Here is a 13,141-nt window from a genome sequence, read left to right as displayed (position 1 = left end):
GCCATCAGTCCCGCCGACGCACACGCAGACAGAGCTGTGCACTCGGCCTCGCCGTGCCAACCTGCACCTCCTTCTCCGGCCCCTGATCGATCGGCTCCACCTCGTAGTGCCGCACCAGATACGCCAGCATGAGCTTCATCGTCTGGGCCGCGAAGAACCGTCCCGGGCAGGCATGCCGCCCGTGCCCAAACACCAAGAAAGCATCGGTCGTCGTCGCGATCGACAGCGCTTTTTTGCGATTCTCCTCCGAATCACTAAATCGAAAGGGATGGAAGGTCAATGGATCGGCGTAGTTGAGCGGGTCGCGGTGGATGGCATGCGCCGGCACACACACGCGCACGCCCCGCGGGAGATGCAACAGCCCCTGGTCGAAGTCCACTCCCGCGGCTGGCGCCACCATGCGCGGCACCGCGATGTACGAGAGGTCTGAGACGCGCATCGATTCCCGGATCGTCGAGTCCACGCGCACCAGTCGGTCCAGGCCGGCTTTGGTCCATTGGTCTGGCTGGGGGTGTTGCTGAGGCTGTGGCTGGGGCGATGCGTTCTCTTCGCGCCAGACGCGCTCGCATTCCTCGCGGAGCTGCGCCACGAAGGTCGCGCAATCCGGGGCAGAGTACAGGTCGATCACTGTGTGGGTGATGGACATGGCCATGGTTTCGATGGCCACGAAATTCAGCATCAGCAGGCGCTGCGTGATCAGCCGCGGGTCGATCTCGCGCGGGTCGTCGCGTTTCACGCACTCCTCGAGGAGCCATTGGAGTCCGTCAACCTATAGAAGCGGTCAATTCATAGGGATTCTATGTTTGAGGGGGATAGAAACTCCTTGCGAGTGAGGGGGGGTTGAAGGAGAATGTCCACAAACCGGTGCCTTCCAGGCGGGATCCTGCGCGAGGGTCTTCTGCAGCCGATCCTGCACTGCCGGCATACATATGTCCACGCAGATCTGGAGGTTCTTGCGATTGGGATACGTGATTAGCGGCGCGAGGAGCGGACGCAGCCACCGCGGCAATAGGCGGATGATGATGCCTGCGCGCCCAACGCCCTCAGAATACTGGCGCGAGTGGTGCAGGAAGGCCTCATTGCGGCAGATGTCCGGGCCGGCGAAGACGCGGTTGGCCACGCGGGTGACGATCTGCGTGCATGTCTCGAATACCTTCACCTTGACCTCCGTGGACGCCGTGTGCCGCGTGCCCCAGTACTGCCGGAAGCTGCGGTCGACCTCATCCGCCATGATGGGCAGCACCAGCGGCAGCTGGCGCGTCAGCTGCCGGCGCACCAGGTCGAACTGCAGTGGCACCTGCACCGCGTGCCATCCCAGCGGGCCCTGGGTGTAGTAGTGCTGCAGTTGATCGGCATGGATGATCTCATGGTCCAGCTCTCGGTCCGATTTGGCCAGCAGCTCGCGCATGCTGCTCGGTGGCAGGACGACCCAGGGTGTCTCCGCAATGGTGGGCAGCACGAACGCCCGGCCCTGTTTGGAGTACTGTGCACGTCAGTGGGATGGGATGGAAGGTGTGAAAGAGAGGTCGAGCGAGGGGGAACCGACCAACCTTCTCATAGCCTTCCTCCAGCATCTGCCGGATGCCGCGGATGGTGCGCAGCGAGGCCCGGAATCTGGAAAACCACTCGACGCGAACGCCTACCCATGGCTGCTTCTTCCAGAACTGACGATGCTCGCGTGAGTCTGCCAGCACCAGTTGGTGAAAAAGGAGGACGACGGTGATGCCGATGGCTGCGTGCAGCAACAGTCTCGGTTCTCCCGCGAGGAGTAGTTCAGGCAGCATACTGTAGGAGCATGCACACGAAGCCTGTGTCAATTGATTGTTGCGAGAATCCAATATGTTTTGCCGGTCGTCTTTGCGACGAACACTTTAAGGGTTCGAGAGAGGGTGGGGGGAAGAGGTCCCATGCAGAGCATTATCAGCACGAGGCGATAAAAGGGCTGGCAACATCAGGGTAGTTCTTGCCAGAGTAACTGACGGCTCGACCACCGGTCTTGTTCTTGGAATTCCATGCACGAAGAGTTCTAGGCATTTTATCATTAAGCTACTGTGGTATATTCCATTGTTTCCTGTGAGCAGACAATGGTGAATTCACGCGGCGACTTGGATATATATTTTGAACTTGACTACAACTCCGGGTTCATGTAAACCATCCGAAACAAAACAAGGGGTCTGTCTTCTACGACATAGACACTACCACGATGGTATATACCAGATTCGGTACTGACAATTATTTACCAGGTCCTTAAATGGTCTGGTTCTACGAGGCCTGTAGTGGCGGGTGGTAGTTATCGCGCCCGCCAAAGGCCATTCCGAGCGACTCATGGACAGGAGAGGCAAGGAAAAGTGAGAGATGAAAGACGAAAGATAAGAATCGAAGAATGAAAAAGGCCCAAACCTAAGAGGACAAGCATTTGTCACTGCTCTGATTTCTTTTACGCCGCTTATTGCGACCTGATAACGTGCAGCAGGGTGCATGACTCAGCCCTCGACGAGCAACGCAGGCTACATCCGAGAGCCGTCGCTGACTAAGGCAACCATCCACCCTCATTCCAGCCACAGCCAAGTGAAGAGAACCAGATAGTGAGGCTGAAATAGGCTGTGAATGCAGAGGGGTCGGACGGAGAGCCAAATAGCAGCAAAACAGAAAAGAAGACATGAAAAGTGGGGAACCATGTTGCCTTCCATCATGTGGCGGCGTGACCAGATGGGCCCTAAGTCGAGGCTTCAAGCGTTCGGGTCCAGCTCCACCATAAGGCAGTTTCGCAGCAAGCATAGATCCTGTGAGCGATGGTACACTCTGGGTAATATAGGTAGATCAATGCCCTGCTCATGGATGATGGTGTCAACAATCTTTCCACGTTCAGTCGCGGAAAGTTCACCTCTCTTGTCGTCGACTCCGTTTTCTCACGGGCAGCACATCTGACAAATCGAGCGCACGCACGAGTCATCAGCACCAGCATCAGAGGGGTCTCTCCGTATGCTTCCTCCTCTCTTCGATCCTCAAGCCGTTCTTCGACACCCAGTAAGTAATAGTAAGTAATTTCCTCACTCACCCACAAACATCATGACCCCAGAAAACCGTGCTCTCCAATCCCCGGAGAATGAGACGGAGACGAGAGTCCTCGTCGACGTCCCAAGGGCAACAACCCACAAAGAGGAGTTCCAAAGCATCTGCGCCGAGGTACTCAGCATCGAGGTCGACAAGCTAGATGCGTCGCAGTCATTCATCGGACTGGGCGGGGACTCCATAGCCGCCATCAACCTGATTGCGCGCTGCGAGGAGCGCGAAATGGAGGTGCAGACGGGCGCAATAATCAATGCCACCAGCATTACTGAGCTCTTCTCGACCGTGAAAGTACGGCCGTCGCGAGAAAATGCACAGCCCACGGCTCCGATGCCCACGAGGGCCTCTCGACTCGAGGAAGCCGAATCCGAACCCTTCAGCCTGTGGCAGGACTACAGCCAGGCAAGTCCCGACGAGCGACCCCTACTTCTGGGGCGGATTGCGACGCAATGCGGGATCGAAGTTGATATGATCGAAGATGTGTACTCCTGCACCCCATTGCAGGAAGGTCTGGTGGCCATCACGGCTCGTAAACCCGCGGCCTACGTCGACCGCCGCGCATTTACCCTGGCATCCACCATCGACCTCGAGCGGTTCCAAGCGGCCTGGGAGACCTTGATCGCCAGAACCGCCGTTCTGCGCACCCGCATCTGTATGGGCCCGAGCGGCCGGTCGTTGCAGGTGGTGAGTCGCCAACACGTCCCATGGCGACATGGCACCACTTTGAAAAGCTATCTGGCGGAGGATCGCAAAGAAGGAATGCAGCTTGGTCAGCCCCTGGCCCGGTGGGGTCTTATCCCCAGATCGGACGACACGAACGGCGAGGAGGCGATCTTTGTGTGGACCGCGCACCACAGTGTCTACGATGGATGGAGCGCAACCCTCCTCTACCGCCGTCTCGCCGCCATCTACTTCCACAACCAGCTGCCCCTCTCAATCCCTTACACGCGCTTCGTGCGCTACTTAGAAGGTAAAGATCCGGTCCTCGCCGCCAACTATTGGCACGGCCAATTGCAGGGGGAGAATCCGATGGCGCACTGGCCGGAGCTGCCCACCCCCAACTACCAGCCCAGTCCCCGGAGTCAATTCAGGGGTGAGATCTCGATGCGCGACGGGGCCGAACAGGGCGTGGTCATGATGTCGCATATCCTACGCGCCGCCTGGGCGCTCGTTCTGGCCCAGTATACTGGCCAGAACGATATCATCTTCGCGGCCACCCTGTCGGGGCGAAATGCCCCTGTCTCGCAGGTCGCCGAGATCGCCGCCCCCCTGATCACCACCGTCCCCGTGCGCATCCGCATTGATCGCACGCAGACTGTAGGGGGATTTCTGCAGGCCGTGCAGCGTCACGCGACGGAGATGATCGAGTATGAGCATACCGGACTGCAGAAGATAAAGACCATGCTACCAGAATTGAACGGGCCTTTGGACCTCCAGAACTTGCTGGTCATTCAGCCCGCCTCCGAACGCGACGTCTACCAGGCCTTCCCGGGACTGAGCCCGGTGTCGCTGCCCCTGGAGGACTTCGACAGCTACGCCGTCAACGTGGAGTGCACTCTGGGGCGCGGGGCCGTAGCGGTGGAGGTCATGTACGATGACGAGGTGATCGCCCCCGCGGACCTGGCCAAAGTCATGGACCAGTTCTCCTTCTTGGTGCAGGAGCTCAGCCGTCCGTCGGCGCGGGATCGGCTCTTGCAGGAGGCCGTGAGAATCTCTCCATCGGACCAGCAGCAGCTCCTAGAGTGGAACACTACCGTGCCCGCATCGGTGGACCGGTGTATTCACGATCTGGTCGCAGAACAGGTGCGGTTGCGGCCGACGGCCCTCGCGGTCGACGCATGGGATGGCCAGTGGCAGTACGCCGATTTAGCAAGCCAGAGTATTGCCCTAGCCCATTACCTGGTCGGCCTGGGTGTCGGCCCCGAACAGCCAGTGGGACTGTGTATGAACAAGTCCAAGTGGGCGGTGGTGGCCATGTTGGCCATTCTCCAGGCTGGCGCTGCAGTCCTGCCTTTATCGGTGCGTAGCCCACTGGCTCGCTTGCAGAGTATTGTTCAGGACGCTGGCCCGCGCGTGATTCTCGTCGACCAGAGCCAGCAAGAGCGGCTGGATAACGACGGCCTTAACACGCTTGTTGTTGATGCCACGCTGATAGCGAGCCTGAGCCCCAATGCAGAACCGCCACACACCGGCGTTACGCCACAGAATACAGCATGGGTGGTATATACCTCAGGCAGTACAGGTACCCCAAAGGGTGTGGTGCTAGAGCACCGGTCGTTATGTACTAGCCTCATAGCCCATGCAGCTGCTGTGGGGATTGATCACCACACACGGACACTGCAATTCGCGGCCTACACCTTTGACGTCAGCTTGTGCGACATCTTCAGCACCCTGCAGGCCGGGGGATGTGTTTGTGTGCCGTCCGAGGAGGAGCGCATGAACGCATTGGCCACGACAGCGGCGCGTATGGAGGTCACGTACGTGGAGCTGACATCCACGGTGGCCGCCACCCTCTCCCCGGCGACGGTGCCCTCACTGAACACGTTAGCCCTAAGTGGAGAGCCGTTAAAGCCCGCGATCCTGTCGACCTGGGCCCGACGAGCGAGCGTGTTCAACTCCTATGGCCCGTCGGAATGCTCCATCGTGGTTTCAAATAGCCAACGCTTGTTCCACATCGACCAGGCTCGAAACATTGGCCGGCCCATGGCGTCCAACTTTTGGGTGGTGCAGGCGACCGATCACCAGACTCTGTGTCCCATCGGCGCCCCGGGCGAGCTGCTGATCGAAGGGCCCCTGCTGGCCCGTGGCTATCTCCACGACGAGGCGAAGACCACGGCCAGCTTCGTCGTCGACCCGCACTTTATAACACAGCTGGGTCTCCCGAAAACTGGACGTCGTATGTACCGGACCGGTGATCTGGTTAGTCAAAATCCGGACGGATCGCTGCTCTATCTTGGCCGCTGCAATAGCCAGCAGGTCAAGATCCGCGGTCAACGCGTGGATGTGGGCGATATCGAGTACAATATTGCGCAGCATCTTCCGGGGTTGAACACCGTTGCGGTGGAGCTGGTGGAACGTGGCACTCAGATCTACTTGGTAGCAGCAATGGTTTTCGCTGCCAACACCTCATACGGGAGCGACAAGCTGCGCTCCATTGCACAAGACCTACGGAAGAAGCTCCTCCAGTCCCTCCCAACGTACATGGTGCCATCGCTGTACATCCCGGTGGAGGCGATGCCCACCAATGCGTCGGGGAAGCTCGACCGCCAGGCTCTACGTACATACCTGAACAGCCTCTCGACATCAGACCTGGAACAATACATGCCAAATGCAGGTCCCAAAGCGGAGCCATCGACGGAGATGGAGCAACGGGTGCGTGACTGGTGGGCCAAGACGCTGGCCCTCGCACCAAACACCATCGGCCGCGAGGATGACTTCTTCCAGATTGGCGGTGATTCTGTCGCCGCGATGCGCATGGTGGCAATCCCCGACGCGCGTGAACACCACCTGACTGTCGCGGAGATCTTCCAACATCCGATTTTGTCGGATCTCGCTGGCAGTGTGAAAGGACGGGCCATCGCGAACATGGACAAGCAGACCGAAGAGGCCGATCCCGAACCCTTTGCCCTGTGGCAAGTGCCTGGAGACGCGCAATCCCCAAGCCGCACTCTTCAACAACGGCTCGCACGCATTGCTCAACAGTGTGGTGTCACGGTGGAGGAGATTGAGGACATCTACCCCTGTACCTCGATTCAGGAGGGTCTTATCGCAGTCACTGCCCACCAGCCCACGGCCTACGTGAGTCGACAGGTGTATCGACTGGGCAGCTCGATCGACGTGGATCGCCTCCAGGCAGCCTGGCACACGTTGGCCGCCGTGACCCCCATCCTGCGCACGCGGATCGTGGTGGACCTGGAGGAGGACAGTCAGAGCGGTTCGTTGCAGGTGGTGGTCCGAAGCCCCCTGGTCTGGCACCATAGCACGGATCTCGATCAGTACGTGGCTGCAGATGAGGCGCAGGGCATCCAACTCGGCCAGCCCCTGGTGCGTTTTGCGCTGGTTCAGCATCCCACCGAGCGCTTCCTGGTCTGGACGGCGCATCACAGCGTCTACGACGGCTGGAGCGCCGCTCTGCTGTACCGACACCTGGTCGATATTTACCTTCATGACCGCATCCCTCCCATGGTCCCCTACACCCGGTTCATCCGGCACCTGCTGCGCCGAGATTCTGCCTCCGACGCCCAATACTGGTCGACGAAGCTGCAGGGCGACCTGGTTGTCAATTGGCCCCCCTTGCCTCGGGCAGACTATCAGCCCCGGCCCATGCACCGCGACGTCTACACGATGCGCCTGCCGCGCTCGACGGTCCACCATCACCCCGCCTCGCTACTGCCCACCATCATCCGGGCCGCATGGGCGATGGTTATGGCCAAACAGGCGGGCCAGGGCCACCGCGTGGTCTTCGGGATGACGCTCGCCGGCCGCAATCTGCCAGTGTGGCAGGTGGCCGAACTGGCAGCGCCGACAATCACCACCGTGCCGGTGCGTGTCGATGTCGACCCGGACCAGTCAGTGCGCGACTTCCTGCGCACGGTGCAACAGCAAGCGACGGAAATGATTGTGTTCGAGCACGCCGGCTTGCACGGGATTGGGAAGCTGGCGCCCGAGCTCCGCCCCGTGCTCGAGGTGCGCAATCTGCTGGCCATCCAGGCAGACTGGGGCGACGAGGGAAACAACTTGCCCGGTCTGGAGGCGCTGCCTGTGAATTTACAGGGGTTTGACATCTACGGCTTGACCGTGCAGTGCTCGCTTGGGGACGACACCATCACCGTCGAAACACGCTACGATGAGAATGTGATGCCAGGTCCTCACGTCCGGCGACTCGTGCGCAGCTTGGAACATGTGGTGCAGCAGCTCTACAGCACCCGCTCCGGCCGCGAGCGACTCGGCGATATCTCTCTTGTTAGCCCCGAGGATAGGGCTGCCATCCTGCAGTGGAATCACACCGCACCTCCGCGCATAGAGCGGTGCATCCATCACCTCGTGGCAGAGAAAGTCAGCCAACACCCCAATGCCACCGCCATCTGTGCCTGGGACGGCAATCTAACTTACCAGGAACTGGCAACCCAAGCGAACCAGCTGGCCTGGTATCTCCAGACTTTGCAAGTTGGCGCAGAGACCATGGTCGGGCTGTGCATGGATAAGTCTAGATGGGCGGGCGTAGCCATGCTCGCGGTGCTTCAAGCTGGCGGAGTAGTTGTCCCGCTGGGTGTGGCCCATCCCCCGGCTCGTTTAGCTGGTATCCTGGAGGACACCAAGGCGCAGATCATCCTAGTCGATACGGAGCAACGGGATCGACTCGCTAGTTCCGATCTCTCCGAGAATGTACAGCTCGTGGTGGTTGATGCCACTTTGCTGCACAGCCTGCCGGTGCAGAAGGACATCCATACAACGGTCAACCCAGAGAACGCGGCCTGGGTCATCTATACCTCGGGCAGTACAGGGAAGCCCAAGGGAGTGGTCTTGCAACATCGCGCTCTTTGCAGCAGCATCCAGGCCCACGGGTCGCGGTTTGGTATGGGGTCGCACACGCGAATGCTCCAGTTCGCCGCCCATACCTTCGATGCCTGTATCCAAGATTACTTCACCACCCTCTCCTGGGGCGGCGTGGTCTGTGTACCCAGCGAGGCAGATCGTATGAGCAACCTGACACAGGCAATGCACTCGATGGGGGTGACGTTCGCAACCCTGACCTCGACGGTGGCCCGCTTGATTCATCCCCCGGATGTACCATCAATGCAGCAACTGGCCCTGGTTGGCGAACCGGTCAAGCCAGACGTGGTTGCACAGTGGCTCTCCTATGTCACCGTTCTCAACGCGTACGGACCGTCGGAATGCTCGATTCACTCGACCTGCAGTGCGCCCTTGACCGATCCCAAGCAGGCCGCCATCATCGGCACCGGCATGGGCACGCGGCTGTGGATCGTCGACGTCGCCGACTATCACCAATTGTGCCCTATTGGAGCGCCCGGCGAGCTCCTGATTGAAGGGCCGTTGCTTGCCCGCGAGTACCTGAACGATGAGGCTAAGACTCGAGCGGCGTTCGTCGTCGAGCCGGCCTTTTTGCAGGAGCTCGCGCTCCACGACAATCCAGCAGCCTGCCCTTCTCACCAACGGCGACGTATGTATCGGACTGGGGACCTGGTGCGTCAGAACGAGGATGGGTCAATCACCCATCTCGGCCGGCGCGACACGCAGATCAAGATCCGCGGCCAGCGGGTCGAGGTGGGCGAAATCGAGTATCAGATCACCCAGCAGCTGGCGGGTGCACGATCCGTAGCCGTAGAGCTAATGCAGGACCCAGGCGCTGAACAGGTTAGTCTGACCGCGGTAGTGGATTTCCAAGAAGGCGTGGCCTATCGTGAGGGAACCGTTCTGGCGCATGGGTTACTGCAGCCCACGCCGGCCCTTAACACGGCCCTCCGACAGCTGCGCGGCACGCTGTTCCAGCTGCTGCCTACCTACATGGTGCCGACGGTGTTCCTCCCCATTTTCGAGATGCCGTTGAACGCCTCGGGGAAGTTGGACCGCCGCGCCATCAGAGATCTAGTGACAGCCATCTCCCCGGCGGACCGCCAGCCCTATCTGTCGACGAGCAAGGAAGTTGGTGACGAGCCTATCACGCCGCTTCAACGCCAGCTGCAGGAGCTCTGGGCCAGTACCTTGCGCGTATCTGTCTCTCAAATCAATATCCACGACAACTTCTTCCAGATTGGCGGCGACTCGGTGGTGGCGATGCGCATGGTGGCGAGCGCAGCAGGCCGCGCACTCCAAGTCACCGTGGCGGATCTCTTCCAGCTGCCTCGACTGGTGGATCTGGCAGAACGCTTGAGCAGCCGAGTGCAGACTCAGAGGTCAGAGACTCGGGAGGATGCGGATCCTGAGCGATTCTCTTTGTGGTTGGGTGACGACAGCCCCGATGAGGCGCAGGTGCAAGATCGGTTGCAGGAGATCGCGAAGCAATGCGGAACGGCCGTGGCGAAGATCCAGGACGTCTATCCGTGCACGCCCTTGCAACAAGGCCTTATGGCGATTACGGGTCGACAGTCCACGGCCTATGTCAACCGCCAGACCTTCACGCTGGACCCGGGTCTGGATCTCGACCGCTTTCAGGACGCCTGGCGGACCCTGGTGGCTGTGACGCCCATCCTCCGCACGCGCATTGTCGTTGGCAGCGATTCTGCCACGGCCCTGGACCAGGTCGTCCTCGATGACGAGATAGTCTGGCACCACGGTAGCGACCTGGAGGAGTATTTGCGCGCCGATCAGCAGCAGGAAATGGGACTGGGAACACCGCTAGCGCGATACGGGTTGGTTCAGGACCAGGAGTCTGGCCAGCGGTTCTTTGTGTGGACAGCCCACCACAGCTTGTATGATGGGTGGAGCACCCTGCTGCTGTATCGTCATCTTGCAACTATATTCGAGTCGGGCGAAGTGCCCTCCTCGGTGCCGTTCACTCGGTTTCTCCGGTTTCTCCGCGACCAGGAGGCCAAGGAAACGATTAATGATGTTAGTAGGGCAAAGGACCGGGCCGCGTACTGGACGGATCAGCTCCAAGGAGACGTGATGAGCAATTGGCCACCTCTCCCCCATGTCGACTATCGGCCCCGTCCAGGGTTGGAACGGACACGCCAAGTCTCGCTTCCTGCACACGGGGCCGGCGGCGACACGGTGACGGCATCCAACGTAGTGCGGGCTGCCTGGGCGCTCCTGATGGCGCAATACTCAGGCCACGACGATGTCGTCTTCGCCGCCACAGTATCAGGTCGGAACGCACCGGTGCAGGGGATTGAGAGCATTGTGGCGCCAACAATTACCACCGTCCCCGTGCGCGTGCACGTTGACTGGACGCAAGACGTGACCTCGTTTTTGGACGCGGTGCAACACCAGGCCGCACAAATGATCGACTACGAGCACACGGGGCTCCAGACAATCAAGAGCCTCATCCCGCCAGAGTCCGCGCCGACACTCGACCTGCGAAATGTGCTGGTGGTGCAGACTGCCGATGAGGCCGATGCACTGCACCAATTCCCCGGCGTCCGGCCGCTGACGACCAGCGAGGCGGGCACCGAGTTCGACAGCCATGCCCTAACTGTCGACTGCACTTTAAGTCCCACCGACTTACGCGTGGCGATCCGCTACGATGAACACATCGTGCCCACACACCAGGTGGACCGCATCCTCGCGCACCTCATCCACCTCGTCCAGCAGTTATACACGCCCGCATGCGTCAAGTCGTGCCGTCTGGGCGCTCTAGATCTCATCAGTCCCGCGGACCAGGAGCTGATCTTCGTGCACAATGCACAAGTCGACATCTCGCGTGTCGATGAGACCATCCACGAGCTAGTCCGCAAGCAGATGGTTGCTCATCCTGAAGCCCCTGCCGTGTGTGCGTGGGATGGGGACCTGACGTATCAAGGATTGTTCGACGAGGCGATTCACCTTGCGCACTTCCTGGTCGACATCGGTGTCGGCCCCGAGACGAAGGTCGGTCTGTGCATGAATAAGTCGAAGTGGGCAATCGTGGCAATGTTTGGCATATTATTGGCGGGGGGTGTGATTGTGCCTCTCGGGGTGACGCATCCTCTCTCGCGAATCGAGGTGATAGTCAACGACACCGAGGCCGACGTGATCCTGGTGGACGCCGAGCAGCGTGCACGACTTAGCCCCTTGGCCCTCTCTGTCCGCCTGGTCGTCGTCGACGCCGGTCTTTGCACGACCCTGGTGCCGCAGACCAGCGCCCCCACTACCAGCGTGTCGCCTGATAACGCCGCCTGGATCATCTACACATCAGGCAGTACAGGGACACCGAAAGGCGTGGTCTTGGAGCACGGCGGCCTGTGCACGAGCATGCAGACACAAGCTCGGAAGATGAAGATCACTAGCAAGACCCGCGCTCTGCAGTTCTCACCTTTCACCTTCGACGTCAGTATCTCGGATGTCTCGGCCACACTCATATACGGAGGCTGCGTATGTATTCCGTCCGAGAGTGACCGGCTCAATGCTCTCGCCGCCACTATTTGCAGCATGCAGGTCAATTTCGCCAGTCTTACGCCTACAGTGGCCCGTTTGCTGTCTCCCGCTGATGCCCCGTCGCTCCGGACACTGGCCTTGACAGGCGAAGCCCTAACACCCGAAGTCATCGCCCTCTGGAGTCAGCCCGGGGTCGCGATCTACAATACCTACGGCCCGTCCGAGGGATCAGTCTGCACCGCGAATGGACCGCTGTCACGCCCCGAGGAGGCGCTCACGATCGGCACCCCCATGGCCACGCGCCACTGGGTGGTTCATCCGCACTGTCATGACAAACTGTGTCCCATCGGTGCTCCAGGAGAACTGCTGATCGAGGGCCCGCTGATGGCCCGGGAGTATCTAAACAACCCCGAGAAGACGGCTGCAGCCTTTGTGGCCCCGCCAGCGTTCCTGTCCTCGCCTTCGGGCTGTCGCATCTATCGCACTGGGGATCTTGTCTGCCAGCACGCGGATGGATCCTTCACCTACCTCGGACGACGGGACACGCAGGTCAAGATCCGGGGCCAACGCGTGGAAATCGGCGAGATCGAACACCAGATCATGCAGCAATTGGCCGACGCGGAGACCGCCGTGGTGCATCTGCTCGAGCACGACGCCAGGATGACCCTGGTGGCCGCCATCGAGTTCGGCAATGTAGGCGAGCAGACCAAGGATGCAGTCCTGGCGACCCTGCCTCCCACGCCAGCCCTGCGGTCCGCCTTCAAGGCCCTGCGCCAGGGGCTGCTAGATGTCCTCCCGTCATATATGGTGCCTGCAATGTATGTGCCGGTCACGGTGATCCCGCTTAACCTTTCGGGGAAGCTGGATCGTCGGGCTGTGCAGGTCTTCCTCAACGAAATCTCGTCCGCTAGTCTGGCCCAATATGCAGCGGAGGACAGAGAGGGCGGGAAAAAAGGAGAACTGCGCAAGGTAGCGCCCTCGACGCCCCTGGAGAGCGCCGTGCAGCAACTATGGGCGCAGGCGCTCCGGATGCCCCTTG

At 60.3% G+C, this 13,141-nt stretch overlaps 2 protein-coding genes across 2 annotated transcripts; one reads left to right on the top strand and one right to left on the bottom strand.

Moving 5' to 3' along the window:
- Positions 1-4: 4 nt before the first annotated feature.
- On the bottom strand, positions 5-1,793 carry BO95DRAFT_494951 (cytochrome P450; the record flags this gene model as incomplete). Its single annotated transcript, XM_025590806.1, has 3 exons — positions 1,551-1,793; positions 1,040-1,471; positions 5-769 (listed from the first exon to the last, which is right to left on the bottom strand). Exons 1-3 carry the CDS (start codon positions 1,782-1,784, stop codon positions 5-7), a joined length of 1,431 nt encoding a protein of 476 aa, XP_025442824.1. The 5' UTR covers positions 1,785-1,793.
- Positions 1,794-6,243: 4,450 nt separating this feature from the next.
- Positions 6,244-12,957, top strand: BO95DRAFT_328346 (acetyl-CoA synthetase-like protein; the record flags this gene model as incomplete). Its single annotated transcript, XM_025581883.1, has 1 exon — positions 6,244-12,957. A coding segment is annotated over one exon (6,714 nt), but the record flags the coding sequence as incomplete, so codon positions are not given.
- Between the last annotated feature and the right edge of the window lie 184 nt (positions 12,958-13,141).

This window comes from Aspergillus brunneoviolaceus, assembly GCF_003184695.1.
Source record: "Aspergillus brunneoviolaceus CBS 621.78 unplaced genomic scaffold BO95scaffold_29, whole genome shotgun sequence".
In the NCBI taxonomy this organism is placed as follows: Eukaryota; Fungi; Ascomycota; class Eurotiomycetes; order Eurotiales; family Aspergillaceae; genus Aspergillus; species Aspergillus brunneoviolaceus.
This window is presented reverse-complemented; position numbering and strand designations above follow the sequence as displayed.